We start from the raw sequence: 13429 nt of genomic DNA on the forward strand, positions 1-13429 counted from the left end.
AAAAAAAATCCACTACTCATTCTGTGCCAAAGTTTCCATCTTGTGTAGCAAAATCCACAGATCATGTTTGTGTAGACCTTAGTGCATGGTGTGATAAATCTACCTCTGAGCAGAACATTGGGACATTTTGACCGTATTATCAAAATTTTCAATATATTACACACGTACAAATAGGACCTGTAGTTGTTCCCGCCTGCCTTTGGCTCATAGTCTATCCAACCCTATTGGATTTCATGGTAGCTCCTTCAAGTTTGGTCTCTGAGTTTTCTGTGACTCATGAGTTATCTTCTTAGGTCCAAGTATTGAACAATACAATTATACCCTTCAGAACCTGATTTTCTGGGGTCTAAATAGTCCTAATGGTAATTTCTGTACTAGGGATCAGATGGAAATTAGAGATGGGTACAGGTCTCTTTGAGGACTCTTCTAATCCCTGAAGATGCATAATTGCAGAAAGAAATTACCAATGTTGCCCCACATCCCCGGACTATTACCATCCATCCATCCAGTATGAAAATGTATATACTATATATAAAAAAAATAACCCTGTAATTGATGATGCAACGTAGGGCACTATATGCCATCTTACACTGCCTGGCAGCCACGTGCTGGGAGCAAAGTATTCTCCCCAGTGCCCGTTGCTGAATTATGATGGTCTTGATTCTATTGCATAGTATCTTGCTAATAGCACTGTACGGCTCTGAGGTCTGTTTATAGAGTTTAATCTGCATGAAATAACATTTTCTTCTGAATAAAAATAACAGATTATTTCATGCTTTACAGATGTCTATTGTGAGAGCATGTATTTCAGTACCCAACAGCTATAATACCTTATAAACAGGCCCAGTAAACTAAAGATGAAAGTTTGTTTCGAAAACTAAGAATAAATATAAATGACATTTCAGTGTCCTCTGTTATTATGTTATCACAATGTTCTGCTTTTTGATTTTCTTTTGATTTTCTTTGCTTTCTAATGGATGAGCATGAAGCTTGCTGGAACAATTATGGGATTCTGTGCTTTCTGATCATGTGACCTTGGGGAGGGTAGATATAAGGCTTTTACAATGTGTTTATTACCATATTTCCATTGGACTGGGTGCACTTACAGACCATGGTATTTCCAGGAATCCAGTATGGTTTAGGTCTTATCTTTTATACTCTTGGTCTTTTGGAAAATCTGTAGTAGACTTTATCCTTAGCAAAAAAAAAAAAAAAAGCAATATTTTGCTGGATTTAGCCAGGGGAAAAATTCCACTTCAACGTTTGCTACAGTGACTACATTAACATTATTTTGTGGGAATTCAGCTGAATGAGCGTATACACCTAATATATGCAGCTGCCCTCCATTCTGGGTCATATATAGGATTCACAATAACTAACTCTATAAGGAACTGATGAGAGCCCTTTATAAGTTGTCCATGTTTATTGTCCTAAAGACAAGTAGAATTGGGTTTGAAATACCAAAGACTCCACGTTGATCAGCATACTCTGTACAAACCAATATGGAACCCTTCTCGGCCCATTAAATTAGATTATTATTTGTTTAATTATTATGTTTCACGTCTAGATCAGTATACTAAGTTGATTAATAAATCGGCAACATTGGTCAAAAATCTTCATTACTCCTAATCTTAATGATGTTGTTCACTTTAGGCCAAGACCTTATTAAATGCAGCAGTGTCCCATGTAAAATGAAAGCACCAAATGTTCACCTCCTGGATCGGCGCTGTTCCAGCAATGTCGAAACCCCCTTGAAAACAATTAGTACAATGAGACTTCCTCCTAACATTGCAATGGACTTCTGGGAGAAGTTCATGTTCGCCGTTTAGCACTGGACATTGCCTATCCAGTACAAACTCTGAGCTTGTTGTGAATATTTTTCTGCCCAATGATGACAGAAGTATTCTAGGAGTGATACCTTTATTGGCTTAACAGAAAACAATATGTTTGCAAGCTTTCAGAGCACAGTGTCTCTTTCTTCAGGCAGGATTCTTAATCTTGCCTGAAGAAGGAGCCACTGTGCTCTGAAAGCTTGCAAACATTATTATTTTCTAGTTAGCCAATAAAGGTATTACTCCTAGAATACTTCTGTCATCATTGGGCAGAAAAATATTCACATCGATTTTTCTGGCTAACACGGTACCACAATACAGTATGTTATTGTACATCATCAAACTCTGAGCTTTTAAGTTTTGGCTCCTTCATCTCTACTCATGAGTGCTGCAGCCCACACGCCGGTGGGAAGAAACGTATTCAAACCAAACAGGAAAGAGTTGTGATTCCCGGGCGCTGCCATAGACTGAAGACAAGGATGTATGTTTTCAGGATCTTTATTAATTCTTACAACGTGCTTTGAAGTCGGGTTGACTCCTTCATCAGGTATAGTATGTTCTACAGAGCCACCTCCCTTATTTATCAGGTATGTGTTCTAATCTCGCAGAAAGACAGCACAAGTGTAAGACCTACTATCTTAGAACATATACCTGATCACATTACAAATAGATATCAGAAATTAATAAATCGAGAGTCCTCCTGAATTTTCAAGTTATTCACACTGGCACCTGAAGGGTTAAATAAAACATTTGAAAACCCAAGATGGAGTATCAACTTCCACCAGATTCACAGTCAGGAGGAGTCCCAAAATATGAAATATTTAAAAATTATTATAATTGTTTTTCTATTACTATGGTTTTTACACAATTTTAAGACATCATACATATACTCAACATAATACACATTTATATACAACAAATGGTTCTTTGATTCAAATTTTGCATATGTGACTTGAACAAATTGTTGGTTTTAATTAATGATTTATAGTTTTAAGCTGGTTTCTTCACTCCCTTATATCAGGCAGGTGGCTCTGTATAACATACTATACCTGATGAAGGAGTCAACTCAATTTTGAAAAGCGTTGTATGAATGAATAAAGATCCAGAGAACATACACCCTTGTTTTCACTATGAGGCAGCGCCCGGGAATTACCACTCTTTTTCCTGTTTGGTTTGACTTCATCTTACATCGGGCACTGTTGCATTTTATGGAATTTTCCACCTTCAGGGAAGTGACTCCGAATGTTGTAAAATACCTAAAATATCAAACTGAGTGGGTAGTCATCCTCTCCGGGTCCAGCACCAGTTCCCTGCTGCTGCTTTGGTCTTGGAGATTTTGGCTGCGTCGTTGATGTCACATTGATGGTGCACATCATCACTTTAGCAAATCACTTAGCTCAGCGGCTCTACCAAGGTAGACAGAATAGAAAGATAAAGTATTTACAAGGCACCAGAGGAGTAATTTTGTTCCTTTTTTTTGTCCAAAGTGTATCATCAAGTAACACTTTGGCCTCTTTAAAGACGATACAAGTGACAAATTACACAGTAGTAGACGTAATAGTCTACAAAGTAGACGGAATAGTCCAAATAGTGGACAACCCCTTTAGAGTAGATCTAAAAAATGTCCAATCTGTATCAGCATCATCTGACTAAAGTTTTTATATGCTGCTTTCCCAAAGTCGCAAAAACAGTTCAAGACAGAAAAATAGCCAATTATTAACATTGCACCAAATTCATTAATCGCATGCGCAATTTTGATGGATTTGGTGTCAAAAACAGCAACAGCTTGGTAAAGTGACTTAAAAAAATACAAATGATGAATAGGGAACTATTTCCTTTTTCTCCAGATATTTTCCATTCCATGCTCAGGTTGGGCACTGATGAGCAATGTTTTGGCATGCATTTAGTATTTTCAGTGTCTCCCAAAGTCACTGGACTCAGGGCTATGCAGGCTAGTTGAGGTTGAAAAGTCTCAACAAATTATTTGGTCATGTACCTCGCTATATTCATTGCCTCAACATTTTTGTTGTGGTGGCATCTGAGAACACTGTAAAAGTATGATCCATTCTACTGTTAGTCAGTGGGGACTCTACGTAAAGTTTAACCTGTTAGCAGGGTTTATACATAAAATCGCTAGGTCCCCTAAGAGTGCTTTCTCATCGCATTCCTGCTCACGTCGTGGCCACGTCGGAGTTTGCAAATAACCCCCCATGCAAACCGGGTATCAGGAGTATGCATGGGGTCATTAACTGTAATGGTGCCGACAAAGTCAACGTGTGCTCTGACATGTGTCATTTTCAAGCATATATTCCTACTGGAGGCGGACACAAATTTCACAATTCATGGCCAACACATTGTTTTGTAGCATCAGCCCCTGCTCCCCATGGGCTTTACAATGAAATTTCACAATTTCTCTTATATGTGTGTAACTTTTATTATAGTGATTAAGGCTGGTCCCACTGGTCTGACCCCCCCATCATTTAATTTTAAGAAGTAGTCTCAGCATTTTTATTTTGTAATCCGTCCTAATTATGGTTGAACTTTTGTATAAGTGTATTAAAATATATACTAATTGCTATCTTCGCCGGTTTCCAGAACTGTTCCACTCCTCTTCTGGCCCATGTGACTGCTCTTCCGTTTTGCCAGCTCACACAGCGAGTAGCGTGAATAACGGCAGCAGCTTTCCCAGTGTAAGAATGAGACTTAGAACCAAGCTCCATAGACTTACATCGAGAAAGTGACTTCCGGTCCACATATAAACCTCTGTGTCATCCACATGGGCCAGAAGAAGACACGAGTGTTTCTGTAAACCAGAGAAGATGGCGAATGTTAAGTATTACACTGCACAACTTACATAATTAGGAGATTCTTTCCTTAATTAGATATTTATGGTCTATCCAAAATACCAGAAATGTATATTATGGGAAAACCGCAGTCACTGAAGCTACAACACCGCATCTTCTGGAAGAGCAGCCCAGGTGTCCAGCAGCACCCTACAGTGTTAGAGCGGCCATATTGTGCTACACCAAATAGCATAGGGACCCACTTAAAAACAGGTTGCCGTGACGTAGCAGTGGGCTTATACATTTTGATCAGAATGTTAACTAAGAATCTCAGGTTAATTTTTTTTTAAATTTTCTCAGCGGCAGTAGTTCAATGCATAATCTTTGGATGCGCTGTCCAAGTCTTTTTTTTCCTACAGTTAGTGAATCATTTTTTGCTATACACTTTCTATAAAAGAGTTAAATTAGTAAACGGTTAAAGGACTGCTTCAGAATATATGTATGGAAAATCCTCTTCGAAAGATCTGGCGCTGTGACTTTACGCCTGCTCCTTGAAGTAAACAGTGTGCAGACCTTCTCCTCCTTCCTTTCTCTCTCTTCCCCCCTCCTTTTGAGATATTCCCTCCCTTCCCTCCCTCCTCGCTCAGTTTTACTCATGTGTTTCTGTTTAAGAACTCCAGTGCAAATGAATATGATTGGCGTCTACAGTCCCTTCTTGACTCCCAGCTGTAGTCATAGGAGAAAGCACTTTTCCTTGCAGCGTTGAGCCGTTTACTTTCTCTATTAGTTTACATGGAGTCTTAGCTACAGTTCTACGCTATTCAATTTTTTTTTTATTTCTTAGTCATTGCTTGTCACACTATGAAGTTGGATTCCAGCTCCGACATGAAGCCCTGTGATTGATTAGCCCAACTTTCTGCTCCATATTTTGTTTCTCCTTTTGCTTTTCCATCAAATGTTCCTCCTTGCTCCTTTTTCAAGGGCCAGACAAGGAGACCTCTATATGGCCAGCCCTTTGGACCTATGCTGCAAGCCAAGATTGTGTTCTGATTGGCTGAAATCTGTCTACAAGTTGGCCTATCATGAGTCGGATGGACGTAGGTCGCTCTCGAGGAACGATGTCTGGAAGATGGCTTACGGCTTGCTTTTTCCCATCCCCAGGTGCTGATGGCAACTCGGAACCCATGATTCTGGAACAATACGTGGTGGTGTCCAACTATGAGAAGCAAGAAAACTCTGAGATCAGTCTGAAAGCAGGAGAGCTCGTGGATGTCATCGAGAAAAATGAAAGCGGTAAGGTTTCTTTTAGATTTTTTGATATTTTATCATTTTCTCTCCTTTCATACAAATGTGTTCTGTGCTCCCCTCTTATCCACAGGGCTGTACAATAACTACATCTGGTACTGAGCTTGGCTAAGGAGGTAAAACCTTTCCCCAGTTGATTTGGGCTCCGAGCCAAAGATATTGCCTTGCTCCATAAGAATGTCTCCTATGCCTTATGTATGGATTACTAATATTGCATCACTATTGGGGCACCACCTACGTGATTGTATGGGTGTCGTTCGCCAACGGAAACAGCTGTAATAGTTTTACTCATTGTCAAGTAATTAATAGTTAACAATGTAGCTGCAATTTTATTTGTCTTACGCAAGCAACTTAAGAGCCAGGCATTGCGTGACTAGTCCTGAATATTGCAGCTTCACATTGTAGGATCCTCAAGGTATAAGTATTAGGTGGGAGGCTCTAGAAAGTCAAAAGGGGATAGCTGTCATTTTTGGCACACAGATGTGATTTCCATTGTACTTAAGGCCTGAAAAACTATTTCATACATCAGATCCTGTGTTTTGTTACTTTTTACAGTATAGTTGAGAAATGGCTCCTAGCAAATGAAAACCTAAAGATCTCGATGATTGGCTGGTATTGTGTTTTTCCAACCATAGTGACATAAGCAAACAGTGCTGTTGTTCCAGGCTGAGCATTTAGTTAATACCATGTGTGTTTACATTCTGGCCGCTTGTTTCTTTTACTTCTTCAAGTATTCCGTATCGCTTTATACCACGGACTGTACCTCTTTATTGGGCTTTGTTGCTACATGCGGGCTGAGCTGTCTCATTGTGCATGTTACAGGCCAGTTTCCAGGACTCCTGTAAATGTGGCAGTCTGTCTGGGAGATCATTTCAACCATCAGCTTTTCTTTCTGCGGTTGGGATAGATGCAGTGGGTGGAGACCTGAAATCAAAGTGTCAGCAAACGTTTCTGCTGCCTGGGGTAGAAAAAAATATATTTTAGGAAGAAGGGATTGGCAATTTGTTCCATACAGCAAGAGCCAGAAATGTTTGAGATTTTGCTACCGCAATGGAGAATTCCAGAAATCATGGTGGTGCCGCTGAGCCGATGGTAGTCCATCATGCTTCTGTGACAGATTGTTTTTGTTGAACTCCTTTTTCCATGTAGTTGCACTTTCTTTATGACTCAGCAATGTATGATTGTTGTGCAACGGTAATATGTACGTATTGCTCTATGGGTGACGGATCAGTCATTTCAGCCAAGTGGCTTAAGCAAACACAAAACCCAACCAGATGCCACCTCAGGCACTAGGGAACGTAGCTGGTAGGCATTGGGGCATGTGTTAGAAGCCTTGGTCACAACCAAGCCATGGTTGGTGAGAGCAGTTAACTACACCTTTGCCCCCAGGTAAAGGAAAACCTAGCTCTCCCTCTGCCATATAGTACCATAGTCTATATTAAAAAGTTTGACTCCTGGAAATGGAGCTCTACTACTACCACCTCATGAAAAAACCATGGAAAACCTTTCTCTTTAATAAATCTTGCCGCCATTTATATTGCACTCCTTTAGCATAGTAAATTATAGCATGCCAAAGGATCATTCAAAACTCCCTTTACATGGCCTGAAAATCATGTATTTTAAGGCCTATAAGCCATGCAGATGCATGCATACCAATCGGAGATAGCAGTCGCACATGGACCCTGATGTCAAATAAGAATACATTGGTGCTGTAAGTAACATGATAGTTGGGCATACTTGCCAATTTTCCTGGAATTTTGGCAATTATCCAAGGTGCCTCCAAACACTCACGAAACCTCATGAAAAACAGGGCTTTGGGCAAGTTCTGTCATGGAAGCCCAGTAGAAGAGTCATGGAAGGGTGTGCCTTTGGGTAGAGATGAGCGAATTTGTTCGTAAAACGATTGCCCTATCCGAATTTGCCATATTCGTACCATATTTGTGCTGATTATATGTTTGACGATAGTTTCCGAACATATTCGCTCATCTGCACTACCACTGACTCCTGGCGTCCAGCTATGTTCGGCGAATATTGCAAATACTGCGATCGTAATCCGAAGCGAATATCGAAATATTCGCTCATCTCTGCTTATGGGCAACTTTAGGCACTTCATGTGTTTCCTACCTAGCAGCATCCCTCTCTTGCTGACTGACAGCTCTGTGGCCGTGTCTCAGAGCAAACAACCTGTCAATCGGCCAGGGAAGGGTGCTGCTATGTCACAAATACAGTTTGAGGCAGAGAATCTAGAAATGCATCATCACGCCCAAATGCACTTCCAGACACAACTTCAGATCGTGATTTCTCACTGCTGGTGCAATACTTTTTTATCATAAGGGAATTACTGTAACTGTATTAACTTTTAAAGGCCTATACAATCATATTAATGTTTTGTGGGGGTAAAGGTTTCTGGAAGATACCCTTTAAAATTTGGTTCACAAGTTGTAATCTTAAGGACCTTGGAATGAAGAGACGGCTGTTTTACCTACCTCCACTTATCTATACAAATGGTATATGTCCATAGTGATACACAGTATTTCTATGTGCTATCAATGAGGGTATAGTATGTTGGCAAACAAGACTGGTCTAAAGTATAGGGGGTGAATTATCACAAAGTTGTCAAAAACAAAACTGTTTTCACTATGTGTCACGCCGTTAATGGCGATAAAGGGGCAGGATGGCGTACTGGGACCCGCACCTGTCCCTGCCACTATAATGGGGCCCTGGCTTTCTCTTATCTCAGGGGTACCTATAATGGTTAGGAGGCCTGAGCCGCCAGCGTATCCCTGTCTCCTGTGCAGGCTCTATCAGTGGCCCCCTCTCCCCCCAAGGGAGGTGGGCTGCACCAGTGTATAAATACGACAATTAAACAGGGTACACAGACAAGGTAACTGAAAGTCTCAAACTCACCAAATGCTCACACAACCACAGAGGAAACACAGAGAAGGCAAGAGAAGGAAAAAACTAGGAAGGAAAACAGGTTTAACATGCAACCAAAACAGCAGACACCAATCTCTGCAAATAAACCTCCAAGCTCCTAATACCACGCTCCTTCTCACTCCAAGCCAGGCAGCAGAACTGATCACTGACAACAGTTGTAGACAAAGCTGAGTCTTTATAGGAGCGGAGATTACCAAAACCAAATCAGCTGAGAGACATAGCACTCAGTAACTTCAGTAACAAGGTTTAACTCCTGCCCTGCTGGCACAAGACAGCCAGGTCAGAATTCAGGACAAGAGCTTCTGTTCATCGTGTGTGAACGAGGCCCAGAGCGCTGCAGTTCTCTGGAACCTCTCTGTCGCGGTAGCCCCGTGACACTATGTGTGATATATTTAGTGATCACCATCAAGGGAGTCTGTCAGTAAGTTCAACCCCCCCTCCAAACCACATATGATGGCATACAGGTCTTTGAAATATAAATCCATCGACACCTTCATATCTTCCATCTATTGCTGCATTCCTTAGAAATTGACATTTTAATTTTACATGCAAAGTAGGTTTTAAGTGCTGTGGCCATGACCGATCATTTAATGAGCCTGTGCCTCCCCAGGTTGTTTCTTTACCCAGCCCAAGCCTCTTTAGCTTGATTGATAGCTCACTGTAACATCAGGCAAGAAAATCAGACATTGAGCTATCAATCAAAATAAATTGGCTGGTGATCAGTGATAAACCTAACTCAGGAGGCAGAGTCTCTGGAAGTGCTGTGTCAGAGCACTTAAGACCTAATTTGTGTAAGAATAAAAATGCTAACTTCTTGGAAATGCAGCAACGGATAGAAGATATGAAGGTGTCGATGGATTTATATTTCAAAGACCTGTATGCCCATTTGTGCTGTTTGGCAAGGTTGATCTTACTGACAGATTCCATATAAATTATATTACAATACTTATTGTAGTCTCCTGTGTGTGATCTTCTGGCTTCTGTTGTACATATTGTATTTTATGAAATAATTCTGAAGTTCAGTCTACCATTATAGATGTCAAAAATAATCTGCATACGTTTCTTCAGCTTCAAAAAGTCACTGACACCTTAAAATATTTTTACAGACTGGGCAAAAAAGTGCCCTATTTTTACGGTCTGCCTGAGAATTTCTGAACGCTTGGCATCCATGGGGACAGGTGACTGTGATAAGTCCCATTGTTGGCATCAAAAGGGGGCTGTCTTCTGCTGAAATTTATAGGTGCTTTTATTTAAAGACCTTATAGTGGAATGCAAAGCATGAAAAGTATGAGGCATGTAGGATAAGACTCATGAGACAGAGCAATGACCACAAAAATGATCATCCCTCCATTTCTTGAACAAACTGCAATTTTCACCTATCTCCTACCACTTCTATGTCAATGCTTCCCCAGTCCCTTGCTGGTCTATGTTATCATGTCTCCAGTGATGTTGTATTAACATGCCACCTTGACCGCTCTAGCCAATCATTGTCCTCAGTGGCTAGTGATAGTCTTTAGCAAATTCTGCTTGATGATCTAGTCCTACTTCTGAGTTTCTAGGCCACTCAGAAAAATGTGCTGCTGGAGTTTCTTTCTTACACTGCACTGTCCCTTGATTCATTAGGAGGAGTTGGAAATGAGTCTGAAACGTGTTGACAAATTAACTACCTTCGATCAAATTGGTTTATGATTCGTTCTTGGATCAGAAGCGCACTTGAAGTCCACTCACTCTGGCTTTCCTAGTGGCGTTCAGGGCTGTGGAGTCGGTAAGCCAAACCTCCGACTCCTCAATTTCTCTGACTCCTACTCCTGACTGCGACTCCACGACTCCGACTCCACATCCCGGCCTCACTACTGAGCATGTACATAAAGTGCAGCACAGATTCATCTCCGCTCCGACTCCACAGCACTAGTCACTACTGAGCATGTACATAAAGTGCAGCACAGATCCACCTCAGATACTGCCTCACTACTGAGCATGTACATACTGTGAAGTGCGGCACAGATTTACCTCAGCTACGACTCCACAGCCCTGCCTCACTACTGAGCACGTGCATAAAGTGTAGCACAGATCCACCTCAGATACTGCCTCACTACTGAGCATGTACATACTGTGAAGTGCGGCACAGATTTACCTCAGCTACGACTCCACAGCCCTGCCTCACTACTGAGCACGTGCATAAAGTGTAGCACAGATCCACCTCAGATACTGCCTCACTACTGAGCATGTACATACTGTAAAGTGCGGCACAGATTTACCTCAGCTACGACTCCACAGCCCTGCCTCACTACTGAGCATGTACATAAAGTGTAGCACAGATCCACCTCAGATACTGCCTCACTACTGAGCATGTACATACTGTGAAGTGCGGCACAGATTTACCTCAGCTACGACTCCACAGCCCTGCCTCACTACTGAGCATGTGCATAAAGTGCAGCACATATTCATCTCAACTAAAAGCCGAAATCCTTAGATCAGGAACAAAACAAACATTTATAGGACATTTCATAGCTGTCCCAATTTCTTATGAAAACATTTACAGCACATCCTGCATTGTATCACTGTACCCAATTTATCATATATTTTCGGAATTGTTGTCAGTCCATTTTATACCGACACTCCACCAAAATGGACACCGACTCCACAACTCCGACTCCACAGCCCTGTGTTGGCACACTATGATATTGCTGAAGCCTTGTACTCTTTTTTTTTTATTTTATGCCATTTTTAGCAGCTTTTAAAAAAAAGAATATTATGCTGTTCGGAACTCCCTGTTTATTCTTCTATATAATGCCCCTATGCAACTTTCTAGATTCTGGTTTTGCCGATCTGTGATGTCTAGAACTAAGCTAACGCATAAGGACTGGACGCACAAAATGCGTTGCTTGCGGTATCTAAACTATTCCATCATCTTGCAATAATGTCTGGCAATATACAGGAGGAAAATCAGCAGACAATATAATAACACGTATTCACTGCTTCCATTATATCTACAGACAGTACATTCCTAGGTGTTTACTAGCCACTGGCTGGACCTGTTCACTCGTCTCCTGGTGGAGGCATTCATTTCTATACTTGGTGTGCTAGTAGATGTTTGGGACTTACTAGTCTAAACAAAACTGAAGCCAGAAAATTATATCACTTCTCTGCACAGACTCCCCCCGTCTGAGAAGTCAGTGCATTTTTGTGGTGGTCTCAATAAGTTAGAAAATGTGTCACTGTATCTGGCTTGGAAGTGCTCATCCAGATTTATAGTGTCAGATTTTCTCTCTGGAAGGCCCAGGCTCCATGTTTATACTTTGCATTTAACCATGAGGCTATTGACTCCACTGCAAAAGATCACTTTTACCCTATGGCCATTGCATGGAAAATTGAGAATGACCGGGATTTACTTGGCGTCGGGTTCCTTCGAATGGCTCCAGAAATTATACTCTTCTTTGTTAAGCAAACTCCTGGCAGATGTGCGGAATTTTGGAAGATAAAGTCAAGAGAAAGTAGGCCAAGTGAAAACCGCAGGGTCCACCCAAAGAAAATAGGAATACATGTTACATGGCTAAAATTAGTGGTCTCTCAGAACAGGAATGCCATAAAGGAAGACTTTACTGACTCTAGTGCCTACTCCTTTCTACGCAGCTTCTTCTACCCTGATAATTAGTAGTTAAGTGTCCAACATTATTCATTTTGGCTAATAGTACTTTGTATTCAATCTTGAGTCTTGAAAGGAAAACTCCACCCATGGAGCGTCGGCAATAATGTCATATTCTCACTCTTTGACATGCAGATAAAGTCATAAAGCACTTTTGATCTCCAGATGCTTTAGTCACCACTTGTCCTGAAGCAAAGCTATAGAAGGCACAGACGCTTCGTTCGCTTCTAGACCCTAAAGCCTATGGCTTCAGGATTTGCTGCGGCTTTGCGGTGCTGCACTGCTAATCCGCAGTAATTCACAGTACAACACATGTAAATGGGGTTTTCAAAATCCCATTCATATGTTGCGTTAAAAAAAATTTGCATGTAAATGAAAGCATGGCGCACTCTCATTCTTCTGTGGATTTTCGTTGAAGATTTGACTCTATTCAGTGCTTTGTAATGGAATAGGTGAAATCCGTAAATCTGGCAGTGGGGTGACATCCGCAGGCAAATCTGCAATAAATTCCGCAGGTAACGCCGGCAGATTCTGCCAGTGGATTTGTTGATGCTCAATTCCACAGTGAGAATTTTCCACAACATCTGAACATGGTCTTAAGGCACATAAATGTCCCTTTTCTTGATCTGCAAGGACCAGTTCTGTTAATGACGCACCTTCGTTTGAGGCCCCTTTTTACATACAGTATATACTCGAGTATAAGCCGAGATTTTCAGCCCATTTTTTTTAGTCTGAAAGTGCCCCTCTCGGCTTATACTCGAGTCATTGTCCCAGGGGGTCAAATCATACTTACCTGCTCCCGGCACGTCTCTGCATGTCCCTGCTTCTTCGGCGCCCGCAGCTCTTCCTGTGTTCAGCGGTCACGTGGCACCGCTCATTAAAGTAATGACTATGGACGCAACTCCACTCCCATAGGCGTGGAGCGC

General features: G+C 41.4%; 1 protein-coding gene across 4 annotated transcripts in view; it reads left to right on the top strand.

The window, feature by feature from the left end:
• SH3PXD2A (SH3 and PX domains 2A) overlaps window positions 1–13429 on the top strand; it is a 350853-nt gene that overhangs the window by 268942 nt on the left and 68482 nt on the right. For all 4 annotated transcript variants that reach the window (XM_069753686.1, XM_069753687.1, XM_069753685.1 and 1 more), the window contains one exon: window positions 5777–5908. In XM_069753686.1, the coding sequence (XP_069609787.1) occupies window positions 5777–5908 (132 nt within the window). The remainder of the gene's footprint in view (window positions 1–5776; window positions 5909–13429) is intronic.

This window comes from Ranitomeya imitator, chromosome 2 (genome assembly GCF_032444005.1).
Source record: "Ranitomeya imitator isolate aRanImi1 chromosome 2, aRanImi1.pri, whole genome shotgun sequence".
NCBI classification, from domain to species: Eukaryota; Metazoa; Chordata; class Amphibia; order Anura; family Dendrobatidae; genus Ranitomeya; species Ranitomeya imitator.